This window comes from Carassius gibelio, chromosome B15 (assembly GCF_023724105.1).
Source record: "Carassius gibelio isolate Cgi1373 ecotype wild population from Czech Republic chromosome B15, carGib1.2-hapl.c, whole genome shotgun sequence".
In the NCBI taxonomy this organism is placed as follows: domain Eukaryota; kingdom Metazoa; phylum Chordata; class Actinopteri; order Cypriniformes; family Cyprinidae; genus Carassius; species Carassius gibelio.
Window position 1 is genome coordinate 16,862,207 of NC_068410.1, and position 25,481 is coordinate 16,887,687.

At 36.4% G+C, this 25,481-nt stretch overlaps 1 protein-coding gene across 25 annotated transcripts in view; it reads right to left on the reverse strand.

Moving 5' to 3' along the window:
• Positions 1–4,825: 4,825 nt before the first annotated feature.
• Positions 4,826–25,481, reverse strand: part of tada2a (transcriptional adaptor 2A) — a 94,605-nt gene continuing 73,949 nt past the window's right edge. For 23 of the 25 annotated variants that reach the window (XM_052577259.1, XM_052577272.1, XM_052577268.1 and 20 more), the window contains 16 exons: positions 19,596–19,648; positions 18,326–19,452; positions 17,098–17,204; positions 16,946–17,005; positions 16,586–16,677; positions 15,152–15,315; positions 14,542–14,630; positions 14,379–14,451; positions 13,643–13,706; positions 11,721–11,764; positions 9,278–9,388; positions 8,912–8,983; positions 8,420–8,552; positions 7,539–7,582; positions 5,688–5,761; positions 4,826–5,581 (listed from right to left, as the gene is read on the reverse strand). In XM_052577259.1, the coding sequence (XP_052433219.1) occupies positions 5,396–5,581; positions 5,688–5,761; positions 7,539–7,582; positions 8,420–8,552; positions 8,912–8,983; positions 9,278–9,388; positions 11,721–11,764; positions 13,643–13,706; positions 14,379–14,451; positions 14,542–14,630; positions 15,152–15,315; positions 16,586–16,677; positions 16,946–17,005; positions 17,098–17,204; positions 18,326–18,350 (1,338 nt within the window). In that variant the 5' untranslated portion in view covers positions 18,351–19,452; positions 19,596–19,648 and the 3' untranslated portion in view covers positions 4,826–5,395. Of the gene's footprint in view, positions 5,582–5,687; positions 5,762–7,538; positions 7,583–8,419; positions 8,553–8,911; positions 8,984–9,277; positions 9,389–11,720; positions 11,765–13,642; positions 13,707–14,378; positions 14,452–14,541; positions 14,631–15,151; positions 15,316–16,585; positions 16,678–16,945; positions 17,006–17,097; positions 17,205–18,325; positions 19,453–19,595; positions 19,649–19,960; positions 20,083–22,434; positions 22,452–22,659; positions 22,993–25,481 lie in introns of those variants that run through there. The other 2 variants (XM_052577269.1, XM_052577277.1) reach the window with 2 other exon arrangements.

Sequence of the window (25,481 nt, forward strand, 5' to 3'; positions counted from 1 at the left end):
TTAGCAAGCGGATTTATACAGGGCTGCGTTACCATGCACTAGTTCAACAAGTGTGATGTTAAGAGCTAAGAGCTTTTTTTTTTCGGTTTTGTCAAGTACATATTGAACAAACTGAAAATATGAAAACAAACTCAGTCTGAATGAGGATTAAGCTGCTTATTCTTGTGTTAAAGGAGGACTTGGCAGGTGAGACACGATGAGGAGAGATGTAGAGCTTCAGTGCTGAGCTCAGTCATAACTCCTCAGCCAAGCAGATGAGCACGCCTGACAGTGTGTGTGTGTGTGTGTGTGTGTGTGTGTGTGTCCACTCATGCACTGCCCCTCCTCTGCTGAGCCGATCCTCTTTCAGACTACAGCTCTAGAATGCCACAGACCTGGTTGTCATGGAAACCACGAGTGTTGACAATAGAAGACAGGTTTATGTCCATGTTAATCACTGTTACCAGTGGCACAGACACTTTCTTGGAAGGCGAAATTAACTCAGAACTGCAATATATATTCAGAATTCTGACTTTCTTAATTGCAATTCCAAGGTCGTATCTCACAATTCTGACTTTTTTTTTTTTTTTTTGCTTTCTTAATTAGGCGTTTAACCATAAGATTTAACCATGTTGCTACCTCTTTGTTATTTTTTATATATTTTCTCCAACAGTATATTTTCTCCAAGTATGCCTATTGGCAAATAGAATGGTACATCAAACACATTCATAAGGGAAATCAGCTTCATAGAAAGGAGCTTAAGATGTTCCAATTCAAGCCATTTCAAGGGTTTCGCCAGTATTGGGCACTTGTGTATCAAAAGCGGTACATTCCGCTTCAAATGTCTATTAGAGTCAACAGGATGGAGGGAAGTTAGCAAGGGGAGGTACAGTAGAATGCAGCCTCGACTGAACAAGTAAGTTGAATTGTTAATGAGACCAAGAGGTTGGAAGCTCATTTCACAGAGAAACACAGAGGTTTTGTTGTATCTTGTTTTGAAGGAATCATCAGACGACCCTCATTCAGTTTCCTCTGGAAGCTGGAGCAAACCGGCTTGTACAAGTCTGTTGAGTTAGGAAACTGTTTATTTGAGTGATCAGAGATTTAGTTCTTAGCACAGAAACACAATAGAGTAGAAGAGAAAAAGGGAGGTAAATGGCACTAGAAGCATTTCCCTCAGAGCACTGATGTAATTTCCATAAAAATGAGACGATTAGGAAGTGACAGAACATTATAAAACAAGCACTGAGGGCTGTGGAGAAGAAGACAAATCTATTGCCAGAAACATGCATCACCAAAAATCTTAACAGTCATGTAGACCATGCATGAAACTACTATGTTTAATTGTGAAGGAAATGTTATTTTGAGTCAGATCTTTCAAATGAACAATCTGATACAGATTAAATGTATAGTTCACCCAAAATGTAAAAATCTCATCCTCATGTCGTTCCAAACACGTAAGACTTTTGTTCATCTTCGGAACAGAAATGAAGACATTTTTGATGAAATCCGAGAGCTTTCTGACCCTCCATATAAAGACAGCGACACAACAGACACGTTCAAGGCTCAGAAAGATAGTAAAGACATTGTTAAAATAGTCCATGTGGCATCAGTGGTTCAACCATCATTTTATAAAGCTTTGCGTGGTACTCTAGTGAACGTATGCCGGAGACTGACACGAAAGAGAAGAAATCGTTGAAAGGTATACTCCACCCCAAAATGAACATTTTATCATTAATTTCTATGTTGATTTTCAGTCCGTTTTGAAGTTTGAAAGCATCAGTACTGATTCAGTAGGTAAATTATTCTTTTAAGAAGGAAATGAACTGAAATGCACATGAAGATGAACTGTGGGTGAAAATGGAGTGCATGAGGAGGCATCAGATCTCATTTTAAGACAGGCTGTGTGGTTTGATGAGGGAATGAGCATGCAAAACAGCAGATCTGCCTCCCACACAGGGAGCCGACACCAGAATCTGCCAGCTTTCCGCTCTGCTGCCAGTCAAAAGCCGTTCGCTCACACGCCAATCACTTTACAGTTCAAAGACATTACAGTTTGCCATCCCAATCTGATGCTACGCTCTTGTACGATGCCAATATTTCTTCCTAGACTGCCAAATGAGATTGAAGTCGAAATTTAGATAGAAAAAGTGAATCTGGACACAGAATTCAACAATCTGTGGTGACAAGTGTGCCACGTCATGCTTTCACGAACACTGTTCAGTTCAGATTCAGAAACGACATAATGTAAGATCTCCACGCTTAATGAAGACGTCAACTAGAGGAATACAAATTTAAAAATATCAATTATATACTCCATGCCTTTCAGCCATCAAACAGGCCTTCACTTCCCCATGGTGCTTATTCTCATTTGGGCAGGGGCTTATCATCAAAGGTGAGATCTGGAGCATTAATCAGGTCGCAAGCGTTGCTTTACGCTGTTGTGATACGCTTGCTAAAGCCTGATGGTTGCTGCTACTGTCCGTGTGCACTAATGCTGCTAGCGTTAGTCATGGCTCTCACTCGTCATGCCATCTCACTAGAGCGAGAGCGGCGGTAATAGATTTCACACTCAACTGGTGTAAATTATGCCACTTGAGAATTCTCAAAACTAGCTGGTTTGAAAACATATTTATGTTCAAATATTGTTGTAGGCCTGACAACTATTTCATACAATTTTTATTAATAATTATGCATTAATAACTAAATATATTTTGTAATTATGGATGTTAATGGTATAGGCCTATACAAACATGACAGTTCAGTACATACTCGGTTTTGACATAATTTTTCGTTATGGTTTCAGTATAGCAGAGGGGAAAAAAATAAACTTAAAATTACTTCTTTTTTTATTTTTATTAATCATTAGTTTACTGAACAAATGGCTCTTTCTTTAAATAAATTAAATTATAATTAATATCTTAGGGAATGTAGCTTATGCTCTAAACTATATAGAGAGCTATTTTACATTACTGTAAGGTTACAATTAACAACAAAACCCAAACTTAATTTTAATAAATATACATTCTTTTATATAATAATCAACACTGTACTTAAAAAAATGTATGAAACATGTAAACTGCACAGACTGCATAAATTAAGTTCTAAATTATAAAAATTGTATTTGTTGTTGAAAAATATTCATGTACACAGTTGCTGTTATAACTTGTTTTATTATAGTTTTAATTAAACACATTAATTAATTAAGACATCACTTAACAATATATAAAACATCTCTGGGTTACGTATGTACAGTGGTTCCCTGAGGGAACTCATGATGCATCAGAATGCTTTGGGAATGAGTATGTCCATGCTGCCATGCTTCAAATCCCTGCCCAGTGTGTAAAAACTAAGGCGAGAGAACAGAAGAGCCAGCAGTGGCATTATTATCAAGGTTGTAGAACCTAACAAAGGTATGCGGCGTGGACCAGCCCGGTGTGTAACAGATGTCAGACATAGAAACACCAGAAAAGAACATATTACAATACAATTAAGCTTCTGCTGGTCGGGGTCTCGGGAAGGGACGACAGAAGGCCTGCAGCACAACTGTCTGTGGAACTGAAGAGGGCACTTTAGGAATAAACCCAGGTCTCATGTACAGAAAAGCTTTAGCCATGTCAGACGCAAACTCAAGATATGAAGGGGCCACATAAAGGGCCAGGGAAGAGATGGCCAAAAGGAAGACAGTCTTAAATGTAAGGAATCTGTTTGGAACCTCCTCCAAATGCTCAATAGAAGTGCCTCCAAACTCATGGGCATGTCCTATGGTGAGATTCTGGAACATTCTGAGTTCTTCAGCCTCAACGCACCATGGAAGAAATGTGTAAATAATGGGTTCCTTCCCAATGAATGAGCACCAAGTGCAGGGGCAGCGTTTCCGTATGGCCGAGTATGGCAGTCACCATTCCCTAAATCAGTGAGGTGTGCCGTGGAAAATCCAAACTCTCTTTTATATTTCATTATTATTGTTTTAAATCACTCTTCCTTATGTCTGTTTTAGGGTTTTACAAATATTTCACCAATGAAAAGCATTCAAATAAGCTTGTCACTAGACTTTGTAATCGATCCTCAAACTCCACCACGCCTCCATTCAGAACGAAGTGCTGGACGCGCACACAGCCTGCAGACAGATCATTCGCTGATTGAAAAGCTGGTTAACAACATTTGAGCTTGCTGGTTTTGATAATATGTTAAGTGCAGGTGTCTGATAAAGCCACATACCAACTCTGATGACGCAGTGTTTAAAGTGTCCCTATTATGGGTTATGAAAGTTTCAGATTTTGGTTGACATGCATGAAAGGTTAAAAAACTCATTCACTGTCTTATAATATAAATGTATGTTTACCTTACTTGCTCAATGACTCCCAAAAGATTCGCTCAACGATTAATTTTTACAAACCCCTTTTGCATGTCACTAATCTGCAGTGATTGGTCTAATTTTCATTGCATCATGCTTATAATGCCTGATAAAGCAGTGTTTGTGAGCACAGTGCTGCTGAAACCGCTATTTTTACCGCTCCTAAAGCGGCACCTGGTGACAAAGAATGGATTTTAATTCAGACAAATGTGAAAAGACCAACAAGTGGGCGGGCAATATGCTAATGTTTCATGTTGACATCAAAACATTTTTTTTGAAAATGGAGTCTTTCTTTTGAGAGATGATAACTTTATATACGGTGCACTTTCGGATTTAAAGCTTTAAATTATGTTTTCATTCACTTACAGCTGTTATACACTTCATGAAAGGTAACTGTACCAATCTGTAATAAAATGATTACTGACAATTTCCCCCTATTTTTTCACTGATGTAATGAGTACAGTCATTTTACTTTTGGGTTACTCTTAGAACTGTGAAAACTATTTTAATAATAAAGACAGTACAGTAAATATTCCCTGTTGTACATGTTTCAATATAATTTTACAGTCACAACATAATAATTGCATACTATAAAATGCAATTTTATAAATTATATTTTTTTCTGAGCCTTTTCTATATGCAGAACTGTCATGAAAATTTCACAGTACATTTAATAATAACAAACAACAGCAATAATAATAAAAATAACCTTGTGATATTCATCTAACAATACCAGAGTTCAAAAATCAATTGACAATTTTAAGGGCACATAGACAAAGGAAATGAAATAAAATGACTCTCAATATTAGAGCGAGAGATTTTCGCCGGTACAAACAGCAGCAGTTTCTACACAACTATTAGCGTATATGGTTCTAAACACAGCTTTAAAGGAGCACCCTGTCAGTCTTTCAAAATCAAAAGGCGCTGATCAGTAATGAATGAACTTTATTTTAAATAAAGTACTTCAAACCGGTCATCTCTCATTGCTCATTCTCAACATGAATGATCCAGTATGAGTATCTTCATCTATCAGATGTCCTTGCAGCAGTTCAATCAGCACTAAGCCTTATTGATGTAACCCTCTTTGATAAGAAAATCATAGATTTTGCGTGTCTTGTTGACATCTATCTTGATGAGCGATCGGGCCTGTGCCAGCCGTAGACCCCCCTGGCGCCGGCACTCGTTCAGCAGGGCCTGTTTGTACTCCAGATACGCCCCAGGCACCAGACGAACCACCTGACATAACTGTGGGACAAGATGAGAGAATCGTTTAGGATCCATTATATCATACCAATGAGGCAGATGTCTTTGAAATGAGCTCGTGCCAGAAGCAAAATCAAGATCTCCAAACCTCTCTTTCTCTCTCGTTGAGTTTCTCAGTGCCAGGCAGTCCTGTTAGATTGAGAGGAGGTGCGCTTCTTCTGCCTGTGGATCAGACGACAGAGATCATTCAGGTTCTCCTCATCAAGAGAGGTCAGCAAGTTATCTAGTGACAAATAACTGAGCAAAGCAATAACCTACAGGACTGTGCATTACACTGGTTCTACCACAGTTTATTAAATGTTATGCTGCATTTAATATAAAAATACATGGTAGCACTTTAGTTTAGGGACCAGTTCTCACTATTTACTAGGTGTTTATTAGCATGCATATTGCTGCCATATTCGCTGTTTATTAGTTCTTATAAAGCACATTCTGCATGATTACATTCTAGATCGTTTAATTGTACCCCATACCAAAACTGATCAACTACCTTACTATTAATAAACACAAAATTAGGATTTTACTGAAATCAAAGTCATATTTAATTGTTAGTTAGTAAAAATTAGTTAATAAACTGCACTGCAAAAAACTTCTTACTTCTTATAACAATAAAAGTATTTATTAAAATAAAAACAATATAATGCACTTTGCATAAGCAACTTATTTAATAAAATTATTTCTGAATTGTAAAATTATTTTATGACAATTTCCCCCTTTTTCCCCTATTTTTTTAAAGTAGGTAATGTAATGAGAAAAGTAATTTTATTTTGTTTTTTTTTTAATTCTTTTTTACTCCTATTACTGTAAAAACAATTAGCAAATTTTAATAAAAGTACAGTAAATACTGTCTGTTGTATATTTTAAAATATAAAAAAAATCACAATATAATAATTGCAAATTATACAATGCAATTTTATAATATTAATTATATTTATGTATAAATTATGTATCATAATATATGGATTAAATAATATAAAATACATGTAATATATGTAGAATTGTCATAAAAATGTTCATTTAATAATCACAAAAAACTGTCATATTTAACTGCTAGTTAATAGTATATAGTTAATAATAAATTGTGAACAAATAAATGTTTTTGTTGTTCTTACTATTACTAACAATAAAATTATTAATATTAATACATTATATTATATTATAATATTATAATCCTAACAAAATTATGATTACAAAATGCCAATAAATAAATAATTGTTGGCATTTAAAGCATTTAAAAAATAATAATAATAATTTCCCATTAAGGTACTTACAGTAATAATAATAATAATCATAATAAAATACTACTTAATATTATGTTAATATTTTAATTATAAGAGCCAGAAATCATTATTAAAAAAATTGCAATTCATGCATAAAAACAGATATTTGCATTGTAATTTCTCATTATTACAGATTAATATATATATGGTCAACATTTGAAGTGGATCAAAAAAGTTCATCAAAGTTTTCCTAAGACAAGAACACATTTTGATTTGAGTTTTTAGTACAACTTTGATGAAAGGTTTTGATCCACTTCAAATGTTGACTATAGTGTAAACGGCAGTGAGAAATGGGGATTTCAATAAATAGATTTAAAACATGATTTACAAATAACTACTCTTCCAACTTATTTATCAGTATCTGCAAAATCCAAAACATCCGCATAAAGCCAAAGTCTCTGATCAGATTCATATGCATTCAGATATGTCCTAGTTGTGCAGTGAAGTGACAAAAGAGAAAATGTGAAAGTACGAGAGAAACACAAAGAGATGTGAGTGGCTTCTTTTTTTGTTGCGTGTATTTCCAGCGGTGCATCTCAGAGAACAGATGAATGTGTTTGTGCCCGCGGCTCCACGGCTGAAGAGGACGTCACAAAGACTGCAAAAGAGATTTGAGTGGAGGAGAGGAGAGGAGACATAGCGTGAGAAACTCACTGTACCTGAGGTAGTGATAGTGGTGACCACAGGAGTGATTCCTGCATCACTGCGAGAGAGAGAAACACAGTCAGCCAACAGCAAAACATCACACAAACATGTCTGAAAGAATCCAATATAAACAGAGCCTGATTCATCATTCAATTTTACTTTGTACTTTTGCTGACCGCTAAATACCCACAAGTTCTTTAACTGAGAATACACTGTGGACCTGAGGGCAGAACGAAACCTGAAACACATATTTGATACTAAACAGCGTATGAAAGTTCACCTAAAGAAACAGTAGTGCTTTCATGGCAACAATGACATATTAAAAATAATAGTAGAAATCAATATTACAATAACATTGTGTAACATTGGAGTTTTCATGTCATGCTGGAATAAGGTCAAGTTTACAAATAATAAAAACTGTGCTTTTTTTAATGTGTCTATTATTATATACACTACTGTTCAAAAGAATAATTCTATTTCAAATAAGCTGTTATACAGGTTTTTTTGTAACGTTCTATTTAAAAAAAAAAAAAATCTTTAATTTAATTACAAAATATTTACAAGCAGCACAGCCGTTTTCAGCACTGATAATAATTTGCAATCTTTCTTTTTAAACTAAATCAGCACATTAGAATGATTCTGACGGATCATGTGACATGAATTATATTAGAACTAGAATAATGATGCTGAAAATTCGGTTTTATCATCACCGAAATAAACTATATTTTATTTATACATTATATTTTTTAGTATAATACTTCAGTGTTCAACACCATAGTAGTTTTAGTTACTCATTTTGAGTTGAATGCATTGCACAAAACTAAACTGTAATGAAGTATTGTAATAAGTAGTAGCAGAGACAGTGAGTGTGGTGGCTTTAATGAAGAGCTCTCACATGGCCGCCTGTTTGTGGAGCCACTGCTGGCACGCACGAGCGTCGTGAATGTACTGCAGGACGTCACACAGCATGTTCCTCTTCCTGCGCTCGTCCTCTCGTGTGCGCTTCACTCTCTCGTACACTTTAGCACCTGCAGGCCAGATGACAGACGTCAGACCAGCTCTGAGCAAAGCTCTCAAATGTGACGTCTTATTACCAATAACACGGAGCACTTTCAGATGGATCTGTCATTTTTGTAGTGAAACACTCACTTGCTGACTGTGTTTAATTAAAAGGGACAGTACACCCAAAAATTAGCTGTTAATTTACCAACCCTTAGGCCACCCAGGATGTAGTTGACTTTTTCTTCAGTAGAACACTGTGTTCACCTACACAAGGCCTGAGGGTGAGTAAATGAACAGCAAATTTTCCTTTTTGGGTGAACTATCCCTATAACCTCATTTTGATTTAGACTACCTCCCGTGATAGATTCCTGAGGGTGCATCTTACCACAGAAGGACTGTATTCCCTCGGTCCTGTACTCCTGCAGTCTGCGGATCTCCCTCCTCAGCTCAAACTCCACTGTGAACGAGAGAGAGAGAGAGACAGAGCAGATGGAGCATCGAACTTTTCACCCTGACTGATTCAAACTACCGAGGCGGACAGACTGAACTCAAATTCAGCGCTGGCGGATGACATGGGGGCTTGTTCATCTAACCCGAACTGTCCTGCACACGCTCATTAAACCACAAACACAAGGCCTGACTCATCCTGGGTCAGCAGAGGAAGAAATCTAGAGAGTCTGGTATATACTGTATAGACCAAAGTTATGACATCATATACATCAAGTGTGCAAAAAGAGAGTTAAGTACTCACAGGCGTGACTCTCGATGAATTTGTCGTGCTCAATGGGACCCACCACACGTGCAAAGCGCCTCATGACATCATAAAGGTCCTGCACTTCCTTCGGATAACGCCTCTCCAGAACTGAAATCACAAGCGCACAATCAATTTGATGAAGTAAATAAAATATAACGGCTCTGTTTTAAATCCTACTTGTCTACACAGACCTTTGTAGTCAGCATCCTATATGAAATGAAACCTTATAAGTGACTGATTTGGTAAACAGCACCCTCATGCAAAGAGCACAGGAAACTCAAATCACAGTTGTGTCCAGTAGTTTGATATTAGCATGTAGCTTAGATAACAGTACTTTTGGATTCACAAAAACAGAACAAACAAATATATTCTATCATTTTCTGTACAAAAAACTACTGCAAATGAAAAAAATATATAGTAATTAGTGACTTAATGGTGACGTCTATGTGCATTCATCTTGTAAATACTGTATATTTCAGACATATCTTGAGCACACCATTTCTTTAAAGGAGCACTGCTGGCAAAAAGGGCTTTCAAGAAAACTTGGCTGCCCATGTAGTAGAAAGGTGATTTTTTTTCTCTCTCTCTGCAACCTGAATAGAGAAAACTGAAAAAGGGGTTGTCTTCCATTTTGCCAAATAGGTAGGAAAACTTCAACACCCATGATGCACTAGGAGCGCTGCCGTCCAAGGCCACTCCCAGTCTGCTTCTATTGGATGGAGTCAAATCTGTTTGGCAGGAGCTAGGTTTTATTTTGACCAATAACATGCTAGTTAGCAAGTTCTGTGGCTAAAGTAGTCATGAGAATGGCTTTGTCACCCCATGGACAAGAGGGGCGGGGTCAGCAGAGCTCATTAGCATTTGAAGGAACATGGACTAAAACGGCTTGCTGAAAACAGAGCTGTTTTTGACAGGCTAAAACAGGTGTAGTTTTACACTATCATTGGGAAATTTTAACCAAAGTATGTAATAGACTTCATTAAGACCCTAAAGGATCATATAAAATTGTGGAAAATGGGCATCCGATGACCCCTTTAAGTTTCTGTTTATACATATGAAACAACAATAGTTTTTACACGGAGCTTACAAGGTTTTAGAACATAGCTAGCCTACTACATCAGAAAAGCTGCATTTGATTGGCTTTGTTTGAAAAGCAAATGCCAATAGCAATGTATCAAGAGTCCAGCTGTGCCGAGCGGCCCTGTGAAAATCTCCCTGATGGTTCTTCACCCACCACTGAAGCTCAGCTCGCTTGGAAGGGTTGAGCGAGCGGCACTATCAGCATTCAGCCCTGCTGCTACCGAGCGAGAGAGACAGAAAGAGAAAGCTGCTATGTGGGTGAGCTTGAGGTGTGATACTCTGCCTCCGCTAGCTTGCCGAGATGTTACCCAGAAACACACACATATCACTTCTGAAAAATCATATATATATATATATATATATGGCTCAGTGGTACAGCATTGTGTTAGCAGCGCAAAAGGTTGTGGGTTCGATTCCCAGGGAACACATGTTAGGTAAAAAATGTTAGCCTGTCACTTTGGATAAAAGTGTCTTTTAAATGCATACATTTATTTATACACACACACACACACACACACACATCAGTCAAGTATCAAACTACAATATCAGTGCCCTCTATGCAGCAGTGGCTGATGGGATACGAGACACAGTCAGGTCAAGCTGTCTTGCTCTCTTGAACTGGGGATAAACCAACACCGCTGCGAGCCATCAGCTCTTGGGCACTGCTTCCATTATCACTCGCAACACACACACACACACACACACACACTTTCTTGCAGTCTCCATGACAACAAGTCTGCAGTTCCACGGTAACTATCGCCTTGCTTTTGTCTTGAGAGTGCAGGGAGATGAGGAGGACATCACAAACACTCAATACGTCTCAGGAAAACACGCAAACCTGATTGGATTTCTCTGCTTCCATGCAAAGAGGAAATAATTGGATAAGCGTATTCCTATTGAATCCGGCTGGCCAACCGAAATGTCCAGGGGGAAATAGATAGGGATGGGTTTCTGTTTACTGAGAGAAGCTACACGGTGCCCAGAGGACGCGGATCAATAAAAGCTCGTAAAGATGCAATCTCCTTTGTCATTACAGCCGAAATGTTCATTTCATGCCAAACTATTCATAGGGGAGCAATCACAGCTGGCGAAAACAGCTCTGGGATCAGTGTTGATCTGGGATCGCTGTATACCGGCGCTCATTGTAAACATTTGGTACAGATGGCTCGTGTTATTGAAGGTCAGGAAGGGTTATCTTGTGGCAGTAACTTCTGGTGTGTGCACTGAAAGCAACCTGCAGATACCTGCATGAGGATCATGCTTTACAACCTCAAATACACAACGGAGTGCAAGAGATGATGCAAGAGCACCTGGCTAAAATGATACACGACATCAGGCTGTAAAAAAGATGTTGTCTTACTCTGAAACTTGCGTAGGTTGATGAGGCCATGGTCTCGAATGATCCTGAAAGACAACAATTGTCACATTTCACACTGTATTCTGTGAGAAGCAAAGCAATGGGTTTTATATATAAATGTTTAAATATATATATATAATTATTTTATTTTTTTTGGAAGGGAGGAAGGAAGAAAGGAATGAAAAAAAGAGGAAAAGAGAAAAGATGAGGTCTAAAGAATATTTCATGTTGTAGTTTTCGGCACCTCTGTATATTACTATTAGCAGATAAATTGTTTCATGTGATTTTTACTACTGAATGCAACTTCTTAAACTTTAATTTTGTGACTACCATACTGGTTTCACCACTATTTCAGTAAAGCAATACGTCACTTGAGGCTGTGCATTACAACAGCCGGGTTTCCTTGCGAACAAGCAGCGTTTCCATCCAACAGTTCAAAGAGAACAAAATGGTCACTTCCTGATAAACTGGCACTTTACGTCACTAAGAAAAGTAGGAGAAGCCACTGAATATAATCATTTTCCTATATAATAAATTACTTGCATCTCAGAATGAGCAGACGAAACGCATATATATGTGGTTATTGCTTTAGGAGGTGGATGCTGCTGATTGGAAACACAGTATTTATGAAATAAAATATTTTACAAATATTTTGATGACAGACTTTGCTCGGGCATTTCCGAATGACCATATGCAAACATTTCAGATGCTGTGGAATGAGATCGGTCTGCTGTTTAGTCAGGATTTACCATCCAAAACGCAAAGTCACATGACTTTTCACTTTGTCACAAAATGCATTTCCATTTCCCATTATTCGTACAAGGCAAAAACCACCTCAAGCGAGCATAACAACTTTTTTGCTAATTACCGTATTTTCCGGACTATAAGTCACACTTTTTTTTCATAGTTTGGCTGGTCCTGCGACTTATAGTCAGGTGCGACTTATTTATCAAAATTAATTTGACATGAACCGAGAGAAATGAACCAAGAGAAAACATTACCGTCTACAGCCGCGAGAGGGCGCTCTATGCTGCTCAGTGCTCCTGTAGTCTACACTGAAGACATAGAGCGCCCTCTCGCGGCTGTAGACGGTAATGTTTTCTCTTGGTTCTTGGTTCTAAATAAATGCGACTTATATATGTTTTTCGTATTTTCGGACAGATGCGACTTATACTCAAGTGCAACTTATAGTACGAAAAATACGATAAGAGATTTTTATTTGAAATTCAGCGTTTCCATCACTCGATTCTGATGCGATACTTTAAAATGTGTATAAAATCAGGGTGATGGAAACCTAGCTAATGACTTCACTTTATGCCTTATGCCTGAAAACAATGGTAAACTCATGTTATGTAATTGTTTAAATTGTCCATCATTTACAATCTATTCTTTACAGTATCTACAGAATTGCTTTAGGAAGACAATGAATGTGAATTAACTGTGGAAAAATTTCTGCTACACTTGACGACGCTTGGCATTATGAGCTGAAGGCTATGTTTTATTAAAAGCATCTCTTGTGTGGTGTGTGTTCGGGGAGTGCAGGTCTCAGATGTTGTGGGGAAGCGGAGGGTCACTGGTCTGTTTGCCGCTCTGCAGGAGATCTCAGACGACAGCTGCGGCTCCACTTCAGCACAGAGCTGAGGTCAAGCTCACACACATAGCACTAGTCCTTTACAGGGCAGCCAGGCCTCATTAATGCTGATTTACACACTGTTACTGTTACCACAGTACCACTGCATGTGCATGGGATAATTTAACTTGATTTTTCAATTAGCAGTTATTTTAACACTATAGTATGTATTTGTTTGTCATGAAACATTATTAAAAGTAAATAATATGAATGCTACCCTTTTAGGTTTATTTTAACAGTCCAATGAGTCCCTCGAGTGGTTGTTCTATGGCAGTACAACGTGTTTCCTACTTACTTCTTTCTCCGCTGTCTCTCTTCAAGTCTGGAGTGATATATGTCAACTACTGCAACCTTCAGTGCTGAAAAAAAAATGCATGGTAAACAGAGGTTAACATCAAGTCAACATTCACTGTGCTGTGATTTCATTCAAACTGACAAAGAAAAAAACTCTTAATACGTGCTATATATATATATATATATATATATATATATATATATATATATATATACATACAAATGTTTCACGATTAATCACATCCAAAACAAAAGTTTTCATTTATATAATGAGTTTGTTCTGTGTATATTTATTAAGTATAGATAAAGGCACACACATATTTTGAAAATATTTACATGTATATATTTATATTAATATAATTTATATGATATGATATATAAATATATGTAATATATAAACATAAACATTTACTTAAATATTGACATGCATAGGTGTGTATTGATATATACAGAATAAATATACACAATACACACACATATATTATGTACACAAATGTTTTTTTATTTTGTATGCAATTTATTGTTGCCCAGCACACACACACACACACACATATAGCACACATTTTTTTTTACATGCATTGTTTTTAATAAATAATCATATGGTGCAAAAACTGTTTAAAAATGCTATGTTTCAAACCGAATTAAACATCAATGTAACATTTATTAGATTTTTTAATTTAAAAAACTAAAAAGTAAGAAAATGCTGTTTTTAAAAGCATTTTAAAATATATACTTACCATGAAGAATATCAGAGTCATCGTCAACAAAGTCGATATCTTTCAAATCCCATTCAGCATAATTATCAAACTCCTAATATTACATAGAGACAAAAAGAGAGAGGCGGTTTGAATGATGTACAAATGAATTTGCTTTCAACAGACAGCACGTTAGATCACTCGCCTCCATGAAGTCTGCTCGAGCCGGCATGTATCCAGCCATATCTCTGGACACCTGAGAGTCGAAAGAAGGCCTCGGAGGATCATCAGTGGCTGAAAGAGACACAAGACACAATCCTTGACTACTACTGCCTAAAATATATTTATATACAATAAACATACACTAACAGTCACAGTTTCAATATTTCAGAAAGGTCTCTGAAGGTTTATTTGCCTTAAAAACAAAATAAATCACACAATCACATCTAGTGTTCATCCTCTTTATCTGTCTGGCCAAAGTGTGATAAATCAGCGCCTGCAGGGACTGTTGAGCTCATGATGACAAACACAAACAGCCACACTGAAAGAACAACAGATTAGAACAAAAACAGATTTCCTGCAAAAAACTGGTCTGACTGATAACAACTAATCACAGCTCACAGCCAGAGGGAAGTGTGTTAAAGGAGGATGACACTGAAGAGAGTAATTATTACATTAAAAAACTGCCAATCAATTTTGATGCCATTTTATTAGAATGATTACACTTAAAATTTATTCAACACTTGTGTGTGTGTGTGTGTATATATTTAGAGTTGAATGACCAGAACAGTAGCTTGTTTCTGGAGCTCACTTACGCTTGAAGGGAATGGCTGTGTCTGCTGTCCGGGACAGATGATCTTCCATCTGTCTGAGACTGAGCAGAGTGGAGGAGAACAGAGGATTGTTGATGAAGTTCTTCATGTAGTGCCCTTCACACTCCTCTTTGGTCTTAGTGCGCATCTGGTAAGCCACGTCCTGCCTGAAGAATCACCCAGATATGCCATTAGCAGTGCTGTTTACTATTATGCATATAGTCGAATTAAAAAAATAAAAAATAATAATAATGTAATGTAAAAATTAATTGGAATTTATTGTTCGAATTTCCTGCAAAGTAACAGTATATAAAACTGGAAGTTTCCAATGAGGTTCCACTCATGCAGTGGTTAAAACGTGGCATATTTTTTCGATACACGTTTACTGCACCAAAAAACCCTTACTAAAAATTTTGGATAAGAGTATGTATACCGTTACACCTTTAGTAGTTACAGAGGTATAGTATTTATATATAATAAAGTATTTAAAGTCAAATCTGACGATAGGTTTGTTTTTGTATAAGTATAGTATTATATTAAGCATTCCTGTAGTCTGTATTTTTTTGAGCTTATGTATAGGTAAACGTTTATATATAGTATATTTATAGTCAAAATCAGTCAGTAGGTTAGTTGTTGTAGTAGCGATGTAATTAACACGAACAATGTACAGAAACGTAGCAAGGAGGTCGGTAAAATAATCCATGTGACATTGGGGGTTCAACCGTAAGCTACGAGAATACTTTTTATATGCAAAGAAAACCAAAATAATGACTTTAATTTAATAATTCGTCTCCTCCACATCAGCCTATGGGGTATTTTGGAGAGTATCACATACATAAACAACATATGTTGTTCTCTGTATCAGCTGCACCACACGGATACGTTGTTATGGTTCAGATCAAAGCGCAAACAACGTAGAAAACATTTCCATGTGGAATAGCTGACACAGAACAGCATACACCGTTTACGTTCAGCGCATACACTCCAAAATGGCACCAGGGTGATGCGGAAGAGCTGAATTGTCAAATAAAGTAACTATTTTTGTTTTCTTTGCATTCAAAAAGTATTCTTGTAGTTTAGTAAAATTACAATTGAACCCCTGATGTCACATGAATTATTTTACTGATCTCCTTGCTACGTTTCTGGACGTTAATCGTGGTAATTACACTGCTGTCTCTGGGAGGGTCAGAGAGCTCTCGGAATGTATAAAAAATATCTTATTTGTGTTGCGAAGATGAACAAAGGTCTTACAGGTTTAGAACAACATGAGGGTAAGTAATGACAGAATTTTCATTTTTGTGTAAACTATCCCTTTAAGAATGCATCCACCATTTAATGCCATGAGATTATGAATTAAAGACATTCTGCTCTGATATAAAATGCTTTTGAGACCAGCAGAAGTGGAGTTGCAGATATGATGTATAGAAATACACTGACCAGTTACCAAAGCCACAGTCCATGACGGCCTCTAACAGAGCCATCTCCTCCTGAGCAGTCCAACCAGGCTCTAACACGGGAAAATCTGATGTCTACAAGAAAGTAGATCAAAAGGAATGTTTCATTTAATGGCAAAATATTGGACAGGATACTAGTAATGGGGCAAAAAAAAAAAAAAAGCTACATAAATGATAACAAAAACATGTCTCATTTTTGCACATTTCTGGATTAAGTAATAATTAACAACTATTCATTTAAATCTTAAATCTTAATATTCAGTCTGCATATAAAAAACACCTTACTTATAAACCTTTTATTTTTTCATTGTATTGATTTTTAAATACAAACTGCTCTCTTTACCATGATTTCATACTTGTGGTCGCTCTGGTGCTTTTTATACTCGTATCCTCTAGTAAAGCACTGCAACAAAGAGATAAAGAGATTCAATTATATAGTACACATTAAATAAACAGTGAGAGGATGTGTTTTGTGCAGTTAGAGAGTAATGAGACCTGCAGACACAGGAGGAAAGGTGACGGTCCACATTCAGCACATTTAATGTAAGGCTCCACTAGATACGAGGAACATCCTCGACAGGGAGGCTTATCGAAAGGATCATCTGAAGAGAAACAGAGGTTTATTTACAAGAGTTATCATTTCAACAGACTTATATCTTGTACCAAAAACATGTTAAGAGTTTCCAGCTTTATATCACAGTTATGACAGGACCATTTTATTGAATTTGGCTGATTAAAATATATCACAATGGACAAGTCATCTGCCTAACAGATGACACGGCATCAATTTAGAGTGTTACATTATAGCTGTAAAGTTGTTATTGAACAATAATGAATTAATTAAAAACATAATAAATGAGAAATATAAGTATATTTTTCTGACAGTTAAAAGTTGTAAAAATAAAACGAACTATTATACACGCACACACACACACACACACACACATATTATATATATATTATATTAGGGGTGGAGTGGTTCAACTTTTTCAGTTCGGGTTGTTTCACGGTTTTTATAGTCATGGTTCCGGTATGTGCTATGTTTATGGAGAAACTATACTTTAAAAAAAATACAAAAATCTATCTAACCACGAGCAACAGCACAAATAAATACAATAGAGTAAAGATACAAATAAAATAAACAGTGATTTTCTTTTTTTTCTTTTATTTTAGGGAGGTCTAACATTAGTTCCTAGGTACAGAAATTGAATAAAGTAATCAAATGTATTTCATTGCACACTTATTCAGACGCGCTTTTTAAAAAGAAGAAGAAAAAAAAAGAAAAAGTGGTCATTCTAAATTGTATAATATTTTGAAATTATTAACATTATTGTCTTGCTGACAAATTAGTTAAAGCCAGTGGTTTGAAGGAGAGTGACAAAGATTGGTAAAGATTTAAAGTGACAGTATTATGTCATCTAATGATTCTTCTTTAAATATGACTGACAGTATATTTGTAAAATTAATGTTACACTGAATTACATATTTTAGGAAAAACTTTTTGACACATCTTTTACACATTTTAGTGAGAGTTGCCAGAAAAGAAAAATAAATTAACAGGACCTAACGTTAAGGTACAACCGGAGTCATTTTTGTTAGCGCACAGTTACTACGGTAAAAATCTGTAACTAAAGCAAGATTCGTTTTTTTCTCATTTAGGTACCTGCCCTCGAAAGATCAGCCGATCTGTGGTTTGATTAACATGTAACGTAACGTTACTTACTTCCAAAAGACGCCAGGCGATCCATGCTGTTGATGAGGATGATCAGGGAGAATGTAAAACCTTCCTCTGAAAGCAGTTGATATTATTAACGTTACAGCTTTTGGATGAAGGAGACTCAACTGTTACTCAGATTAAGCCTCATTGTTAAAATGAGTAATAAAAACTAAGATATTATGTTGCATTTAGCACACAACTGAAAATGTAAACACTTCAGTGCGTCTGTGTTGATGATCAGGGAGAGGAAGTGACGTTTTCCACAGTGCCCCTAGCGGCACCTGAGTGCAATTATCTTTCCTGGACAGAAAAACGCATGCAGTTCATGTGAGTTTGAGATGAGTCAAGACCTCCTGGACAGCGCCCAAAAATAAAATAACTAAAAATCTTCCAGTGCTTTATACAGCCCTCTAAACTGTATAATAATCAAGCTTATCTTGCATGTAATACAACAAATATTATGCGCTGGTAAAACCTTTTGGGAGACCAGATCATCATGGTAAGTACCATTTTTTTTTTACGGATTTCTTGCTAATGATATGGTCAGCAGCAGGCTGATCCAATCTATTTTTAAATAGAAGCGTACTTGTATTTATTATTTAGCTTTAAATCAGTTGGCTTTAATCAAATATTTTACATTTTTTTATTCTGTCTCTGAACTTAAGAAATACAACATTGACTTGAAGGACAATGGTCTATCCATGGTGTTAATATTTATCAATAATGAATAATCCTCAAATGCAATTAACAACACAAATGTGAAATTAATCCAGTAATAGTTTACATTGAGGATTCTGTACCGATTTAAACACTGTATTAAATGCACATTCCTACTAAAGGCCCGGTCACACCAAGAACAAATGTAAAAATAGCAGAGTAATGACAACTCTTGCTGCATCCTATTGTCTAATTTACATACTATAGGCTATGTCTTTAATCATATTCTAAATAAAGATTTGTGCAGGTTTCCCAAATTGCATTATGTTAAAATGAGTATCCCAAAGGTTCCCAGATGGTCTGCCATTTCCAGTGGAAATAGTGTGACTGATATTCTGTGTTGTCATTGTTAAAGTTGTGGTATGATGTCCTCTCTTCTCATAGAACCACTGGTGGCATTTGATGAGATGCTGGAGCTGAATTGGAAAAGATAATGTGGTTTTTATAGTGCTCATTACAAATAATTAGTGAACAGACATGCATTAGGAATGACACTCAAGAGCTAGCTCATTAGGTGATGTCATTAGAAAATTAACAGATAAATGAATGAAAATCTTACCATCATTCCAGCTGTCTGCATTTATGACTCCAGAACTACAGCTATTTCCACTTCTGTTGCAAATAGAGAAAAAAAGTTCAGAAAGCAAATAATTAACCTAATAATTAGCACTTCAACTGTTGCTTCCATGTAAAATTCAAGTAGGCAGTCCATAATATTATTAATTTCATCTGTCAAATTTCTCAAAAACCCAACAACATCTTGTGCGGCCTGAGGGTGAGTAAAGCTTCTGAATATATATATTTTTTTTTTATTATTAAGTGAATGAGAACATGAGAACTGTTTGCAATGCATGATGGTACTATGGTGGTCAGTAGTGTAGCCTGCATCAGATTCATTTCTTTCATTTAATTTTACAGACTTACCTAGTAAGGTATTGATAGCCAGTCATATCTGGGATAATTCCTGTAGTCAAGCTATAGGTTTCATCTCCAAACACAACCACACCATTAAATCCATACAGATTATCCTGACACTGTTCAGAAACCTTTAATAACACACAAACACACAAAGCCTTTAGATTTACAGCCTATTTCATTTCTTATGTAATAACATTTAAAAGATTTTTACCTCTGACAAGTACAAACCCGATTCCAAAAAAGTTGGTACACTGTACAAATTGTGAGTAATAAAGGAATGGAATAATTAACAAATCTTATAAACTTAAATTTTATTCACAATATAATATAGATAACATATCAAATGTTGAAAGTTAGACATTTTGAAATTTGGATTTCATGAGAGCTACACATCCCAAAAAAGTTGTGACAGGTAGCAATAAGATGCCTGAAAAGTTAAATGTACATAAACTGTAAGGAACAGTTGGAGGACCAATTTCCAACTGTTTAGAGCAATTGGCAACATCATTGGGTATAAAAAGAGTCTCTCAGAGTGGCAGTGTCTCTCAGAAGTCAAGATGGGCAGAGGATCACCAATTCTCCCAATGCTGTGGTGCAAAATAATGGAGCAATATCAGAAAGGAGTTTCTCAGAGAAAACATTTTCGGTGAACACAATCCACCAACAATTTGTTGTTGCCAGCTAAAACTCTATAGGTAAAAAAAGAAGCCATATCTAAACATTATCCAGAAGTGCAGGCGTTTTCTCTGGGCCAAGGCTCATTTAAAATGGACTCAAAATGGAAAACTGTTCTGTGGTCAGACGAATAAAAATTTGAAGTTCTTTTTGGAAAACTGGAACGCCATGTCATCCAGACTAAAGAGGACAAGGACAACCCAAGTTGTTATCAGCACTCAGTTCAGAAGCCTGCATCTCTGATGGTATGGGGTTACATGAGTGTGTGTGGCATGGGCAGCTTACACATCTGGGAAGGCACCATCAATGCTGAAAGGTATATCCAAGTTCTAGAGCAACATATGCTCCCATCCAGACGTCGTCTCTTTCAGGGAAGACCTTGCATTTTCCAACATGACAATGTCAGACCACATACTGCATCAATAACAACATCATGGCTGCGCAGAAGAAGGATCCGGGTACTGAAATGGCCAGCCTGCAGTCCAGATCTTTCACCCATAGAAAATATTTGGCGCATCATAAAGATGAAGATGCGCTAAGATGACCTAAGACAGTTGAGCAACTAGAAGCCTGTATTAGACAAGAATGGGACAACATTCCTATTCCTAAACTTGAGCAACTTGTCTCCTCAGTCCCCAGACGTTTGCAGACTGTTATAAAAAGAAGAGGGGATGCCACATAGTGGTAAACTTGGCCTTGTCCCAACTTTTTTTTTTAGATATGTTGATGCCATGACATTTTAAATCAACTTATTTTTCCCTTAATATGATACAACATTTCATCTATGTTGTATTCTGAATAAAATATTGAAATTTGAAACTTCCACATCATTGCATTCTGCTTTTATTCACAATTCGTACAGTGTCCCAACTTTTTTGGAATTGGGTTTGTAATAGCTAATGAAAATGCAAAAATATGTCATTCAATTAATTTTACATGTGTACTATTGGACTAAGTCACAGTCACATTAACGGAATGTCATCCAAAATTGTGCGGAGTAAAAAAGCTCCATTAACTGTTGACAATTCTGGAGCATGATATCTGATGCACAGCTCACACAAAATAGACTTAAAAAACAAAACAAGCAGGTTTCTGTTGGTTAACATGACCAACTTGAATCCATTGTGAAATTTGCACTAAATTTGTTATTGCACAGGTTTGTATTGAAATGACAGTATTTTGTCTGCAAAAATTTGCAGAACAATGGTAAATGTAACACACCTTTAAAACATAAAGGCAACTAATAATAATGTATAAATAACACATAGATCGAAGGCAGACATTTAAAAATTAACAAAATACAATAGCCAAAACATCTTAATATTTGTGGCCCAATTATTACAGACAAAAATGTTTGTGCATGCAATGATAATTACAACACCATAGACATCATAGCAAAATATATATAAAAAAAAACAATAAACGAATCGAAAAAATAAAATAGGACATTTTATTTAAATAGAATAGTATTTGATTATTCACAATCATTTTGTGGATTTGCTAGTATTGCTGCATAGTGATTTTGTGAAGCTGTAATGACAAAGAGATGGCTAATACTGTACAACTCTCACGACCGACTGTAACCACTATTAGGTATTTAAAGCAATATGACTAACTTCTATCGCCTACACTAAAAAATTAGGCTCCATTAGGCCTCAGAATCAGCGGTAGAAAAAACAAGCAGATAACACGTTGTCATAACTTTCATCATTACACAGGGACTAAAAATTATCAACTAAGCTGCAGAGTGAACAGAAAATCTTGCAGAAGACAGTAGGACTACATGGTTAAAGTAAAAATTTTACCCTGTTTTTGGCTGTTTGTGTAGCCATATTTGCTGCCAACGCAATGGTAGGTCACGTGCCACGTGTCACATGACGTATATACATATACATAATGTAACATTGTAACCATAATAATTTTGTATGACTTTATATAAAATGGTTAATACACAAAGCAAATACATGCTATCAGACCATATTCTAATGAAACAAAATTAATAAAGTATTTGCTGTTGAGTTTTCTCCTACCTTCTGTCAAGCCATACATCCAGAAGTTCTCATACTGTAACTGGATCTGGACCGTCTTGCATTCATGTTTAAGAGTTTAGATTATACCTTTATATAACAGAATTTGTTTTTCTCTTGTAAACTTGTAATCAAGTTTACGTCCATTCAGGATAGATGATCGTTCAATGTTGGTCTCCCAAGATACTCCTTTATGGTGGAATTAGCTGATACAAACTTTTTATATTTCCAATGTACAGGAAAAATATGGCCTCTATCAACCAGCCATAATCTTTAACTCGCTATATCCAACCAGCATAAAATAAACAGGGCTGTTTGACATGTTCTTCTCACTGATTACTTTCATTTCCCCAAACAACAGACAGTTTCCTCTGAAAATGATGGAATGTTAAAAAGGCTGGGACTCTTAAAGTACACTTCCTGTTTTCATTTAAATCACAAAAACAGTTTGTGGTTTGTTTTATGATTAGCAGTAAGGCATTTTAACTGTTTTGTTGTGATTTGTAATGTAATTGGTGCAGATCTTTGCACATTTAAAATAAAAAATAAAATATTCTGATGTAGTTGCATCTGAATAAATGCGCATTCTCATTCCATAAGGGGGGGGGGGGGGTGGCTTTTCTGCAAACTATTCGAAATCCATGTGCATTTTGAATACACCAAATCTTGTACTGTATACATTTTGTATTTACTTTTAATAAATACATTTGCATTCTGCTTTTTGTGGCACACAAAAAATACTACATATATTTAGTTATGTACTCACAGCATTTGCATACATCATTATGAACCACAACTGAACTCCTCAAATCCACCACATATCAAAAACAGTGTGACCATTTAGAAGCCAGTGCATGTGATCTTAAGCAAAACATAGGACTGCAAATGTGTTTGCAGAAACTTGTAATGTTTGATCAATGTATTAGACTTATTTATTTTCTCTCCTGACCACTAGAGGTCATTGTAAGAGTTATAGTATTTGATGCACCTTATGTTTGTGTGTTTATATGTGTATTTAAGCATAAACGAAAACTTGTCAATTAGGGTGACCATATTTTATATAAAAAAATAAATAAAAATAAAAAAACGGATAGTTTATGCATTTAGCAGAATTTTAAATTTATGCATTTAGCAGACGATTTTATCCAAAGCGATTTACAGTGCATTCAGGCTATCAGTTTTTACCTATCATATGTTCCCGGAGAATCAAACCCCCAACCTTGCGCTTGATAGGGCAAAGCTCTACCAGTTGAGCTACAGGAACACTATAGTTGGGACAGAAAGCAGACAGACATCCGCAGTGGGTTGAATGTTGAGTTGGGAGAATGAGGGGAGGTTTGAGATGCAGTGTGATTAAGTTTAAGATGATTGAGAACTGTGGTCCCTAGTCAGTATGCATCATGGATCAACTGTGATCTGTTTAAAGGGGGGGTGAAATGCTATTTCATGCATACTGAGTTTTTTACACTGTTAAAGAGTTGGATTCCCATGCTAAACATGGACAAAGTTTAAAAAATTAAGTTGTACGTTTGAAGGAGTATTTCTGTTCCAAAAATACTCCTTCCGGTTTGTCACAAGTTTCGGAAAGTTTTTTTCGAGTATGGCTCTGTGTGATGTTAGATATAGCTCCCGTATAGCAGCGCACTGAGAGGCTGAGCACAGACTCCCTGATCAGAGCAAGAGCGTCACGAAATGTCACAGAAGTGTGTTTTTGGTTGCCAGGGCAAGACAACCCTGCACAGATTACCCCAAAAAAAAAAAAACAGCATTAAGGGACCAGTGGATGGAGTTTATTTTTACAGAGCATCAACGGAGTTGTGCAAGTGTTTTTGTTTGTTCCCTGCATTTCGAAGATGCTTGTATTACAAACAAGGCCCAGTTTGACGCCGGGTTTGCACATCGTTTATTTCTTAAGGATAATGCAATCCCAACGAAAAAGGGTCACGATCGTGTGTTGGAACCGCATGCGGTGAGTAAAACTGCTTCAAATATCTCTGTGTTGTTTACTTAGCTATCAGCGCGTAAGCACATCAAGTAAACAACATGCGATGTTGTCATCAAACTGCACTTTCCACATGTACAGCTTAAAAAAATAAAATAAAAAAAAAGACGACATAAAATGGAACTTAGTCATTTTCCAAAACCGCTAAGCAAATATATACAGTTTTAGTAAATACCACATAGAGACGTTGTTTGCTGATGCTGCTCTTGTTAAAATTCAGCCTCTGGATCTGTGTCACAGCTTCCAAACGCTCTCAACGCAAAAGCCTACTCATGCTCGTGATTCTTTAGCTCCGCCCACACGTCACGCCTCCAGCCTGTCGTGTTTTTCCGGGAAAAATCGGTACAGACTATCTTTCTCTTATGAATATAATAAAACTAAAGACTTTTTGGAGTTATGAAGGATGCAGTACTACTCTATAGGTACTCAAGATTAACAGGATATTGAGTGAAAACGAGCATTTCACCCCCCCTTTAACCGCTAATGACAGATCAGAACAATCCTTTATTTACTAATGGCTTGTTTCCACCAAGCGGTATGGTTTAGTTCAGTACGGAACGGTACGCAATTATGTCCAAAAGTGAACCTTACTGTAGTGAACTAATCATAATCATCGGGAAGAAGGCGGCGGGAACTGGCGGACAATCAAAATGAACTTTAATAATAAAATTAAGTCAAAACAGCGTGACAGACCCTCGCGAACAAATGCCGCACGCAAACAAAACCAAAACACCAAATAAAGCCCAGGCCTGGTCCTTTCTCGTCCTTCGCTGTCGTCGCTCCTCTTTTATATCCTTCCGATCTCCTCCGTGGGACGCGAGAC